Genomic DNA, 2,279 nt, shown 5'->3' with positions numbered 1-2,279 from the left:
GGGAGGCGGTTAGGGCCCGGGCATGGCCGCGGGCAGGGCGCTGGGCGGCAGCCTCGTGCGCCCGCCGCCGCACTAACAATGTCAATCTAAAAACTAAGATGTACCTGATCCAAGCCATGGTCTTCTCAACTGCTTGCTATGCATCTGAAAACTGGACAGTGACTAAGGATGACAGAAGAATTGATTTGTGTTGAGTTTGAATTGACTTGCCTTTGAGTTGGGTTGCTGAAGAATACTGAACATACCAAGGACTGCCAAGAGAAAAAACGGGTCTGTCCTGGAAAGGGTGAAAGTGGAGTACTCCTTGGAAGCAAGGATAGTGAAACCCCATCTCACACACCTTGGGCATGTTGTCAGGCAGGTCCAGTCCTTGGAGAAGGTTGTCATGTTTGGAAAAGAACAAAGTCAGCACAAGAGAGAAAGACTTTCAAACAGTGACTGTGGCAATGAGGTTAGATTTGTTAGAGATAGTGAGGATGGCTCAGGATAGGGCAAAGTTCAGAGTCATTGTTCATAGGGTCACTATGAGTCCTAGTTGACTCGAGGGCACTTAACAATACTATCTCTTTTAGGAAGCCTCCTTAATCCAACACTTGACTCACTGAATTTTGGTTAGCCTGAGTCTTGGGCCTATCTTTCACTGTTTCCTAGGCAGGATTTCCAGCTCCCCCCCAGGCCATAAATAACCCAAGGGTGAGACCCATAGCTTCTGTTCCTCCTGCATCCATGACCAATTCTGTTTATACTGCCCTTGACAAATCACCTCTCTGGGAGTCAGATTCCTCCTCTATAAAACCAAGACTATCGTCCATAACTGTTAAGAACACTTTCAAGATTTAATTACATAACCTGTGTGAATTTACCTAGTTCAAAACCCAACAAGGTTGCTACTAGATAAATATAAATGGAATTATATTCAGGGAGATCTGGTAGTCTAGTGGTAAGGAGCGGTACTACCAACGAAGGCAGTGGTTTCGTGGACTGTAGCTCTACATAGTCATATCTCATCTCTCCTTAGTCTGTTAGCTCTCTGAAAATAAGGATTATATGTACCACTTAGAATACTACAGTTTTGATGCACACAAGGAACATACTAACTTTATGTAGAGCAAATGAATCAAGAGGTGAGGAGCTGGAAAGCAAGGGTGGTGATTACAGACTTACCTTTCTAGCTTTCTTGGCCTTGACCTTGGGCTGAGTATCCAGATTTTCCTGACTCTGAGAAGCTGCACCTTTAGGCTCAGAATCATCTGTGGGAGCCTGGGAAGCAGTAGCCTCAATATCCAGGGCCTTTGTATTGACCTGTGTATCAGCTACACAAATTACTTTTTTACTTTTGGCAGAGATAATTGGCGCAGCCTGTAAGTCAGCATTCTGCATCTTGGGGTCAGCTGTTGTATTCCTGTTTTCAGCTGCCTGAACCTGGGTACCAGAAGGCTGAGTGCCAAGTGAGACTTGAGTAATAGCTGCCTCCTGAGCCTGGTGGGCATCTGAGGCCCCTTTGGCCTTTGACATTTCTAGGGTGTTTGAGACTTTCAGGACTTTTGAGACTTTTGGCACCTTTGAGGCATTGGGCACCTCTGAGACTCCCAAGTTCTGGGTCACTGCCAGTAGAGTCTGCATCACCAAACTACTGTTCCCTTCTGAAGCTTCAGTCTGGAAGAAAAAGAAACAGAAAAACTCACAAGCCTCCTCCCCACCTCTAACTAGGCAAATAGCTCTAAATTCCCAGAGACACACTTCTCTGATATGTATTAACGATATATACCTGCAGTGTGCTCTGATCATCTCAACATAACAGTCTCCCCTGAGTAGGAACTTAGGGCCAAGGAGAGGTGATCCCCCCTCCCTTTCCCCCTCCCTTCACTGGAGGAGATGCGGAGGATGACAGAGTCAAGGCTGACAAGGATGGAATGGGAGGGGCCAAAGAAGTTGAGACATCAACAGGAACTAGAGAAGAAAAGATGCTGGGTAAAGAACAGACTGAAGGGCTTACCTGGAAGCGCCTTAGACTTGCACCTCTCTCTCTTGTGTCAGACATATCTCAAGTTGGCCTGGCAAGACAGCCTGAAGGGGAGAAGGCATAGGTCAAGGGAAATGTCCTAAATTTCCACTACCCTATTCTGCCTGGAGGCTGAACCCTTCTTAGGACTCCAATCTCAAGTCCTCCCCCACCTCCCATTCCCCAGTGACTGCACTCTCAAACACAGGAATCCAGTACCTAGGTCTTAATTCTCTACAACTCCACCTGACCTTCTTCAGAAAGACGTGCCAGCGCG

At 46.9% G+C, this 2,279-nt stretch overlaps 1 protein-coding gene across 1 annotated transcript in view; it reads right to left on the bottom strand.

Annotated features, from left to right (window-relative positions):
• The window catches only part of LOC102853687 (melanoma-associated antigen D2-like), an 11,485-nt gene extending 9,444 nt beyond the window's left edge, over nucleotides 1-2,041 (bottom strand). The window contains exons 1-2 of the mRNA XM_006898881.1: nucleotides 1,997-2,041; nucleotides 1,165-1,656 (exon numbers count right to left, since the gene is read on the bottom strand). Coding sequence (XP_006898943.1) covers nucleotides 1,165-1,656; nucleotides 1,997-2,041 — 537 coding nt within the window. The remainder of the gene's footprint in view (nucleotides 1-1,164; nucleotides 1,657-1,996) is intronic.
• Nucleotides 2,042-2,279: the final 238 nt, after the last annotated feature.

The sequence above is a fragment of the Elephantulus edwardii genome, unplaced genomic scaffold (genome assembly GCF_000299155.1).
Source record: "Elephantulus edwardii isolate Elephantulus edwardi_28Jun2011 unplaced genomic scaffold, EleEdw1.0 scaffold00239, whole genome shotgun sequence".
Taxonomy (NCBI): domain Eukaryota; kingdom Metazoa; phylum Chordata; class Mammalia; order Macroscelidea; family Macroscelididae; genus Elephantulus; species Elephantulus edwardii.
Note: the sequence above shows the minus strand (reverse complement) of the source record. Positions and strands in the feature narration are given on the sequence as shown.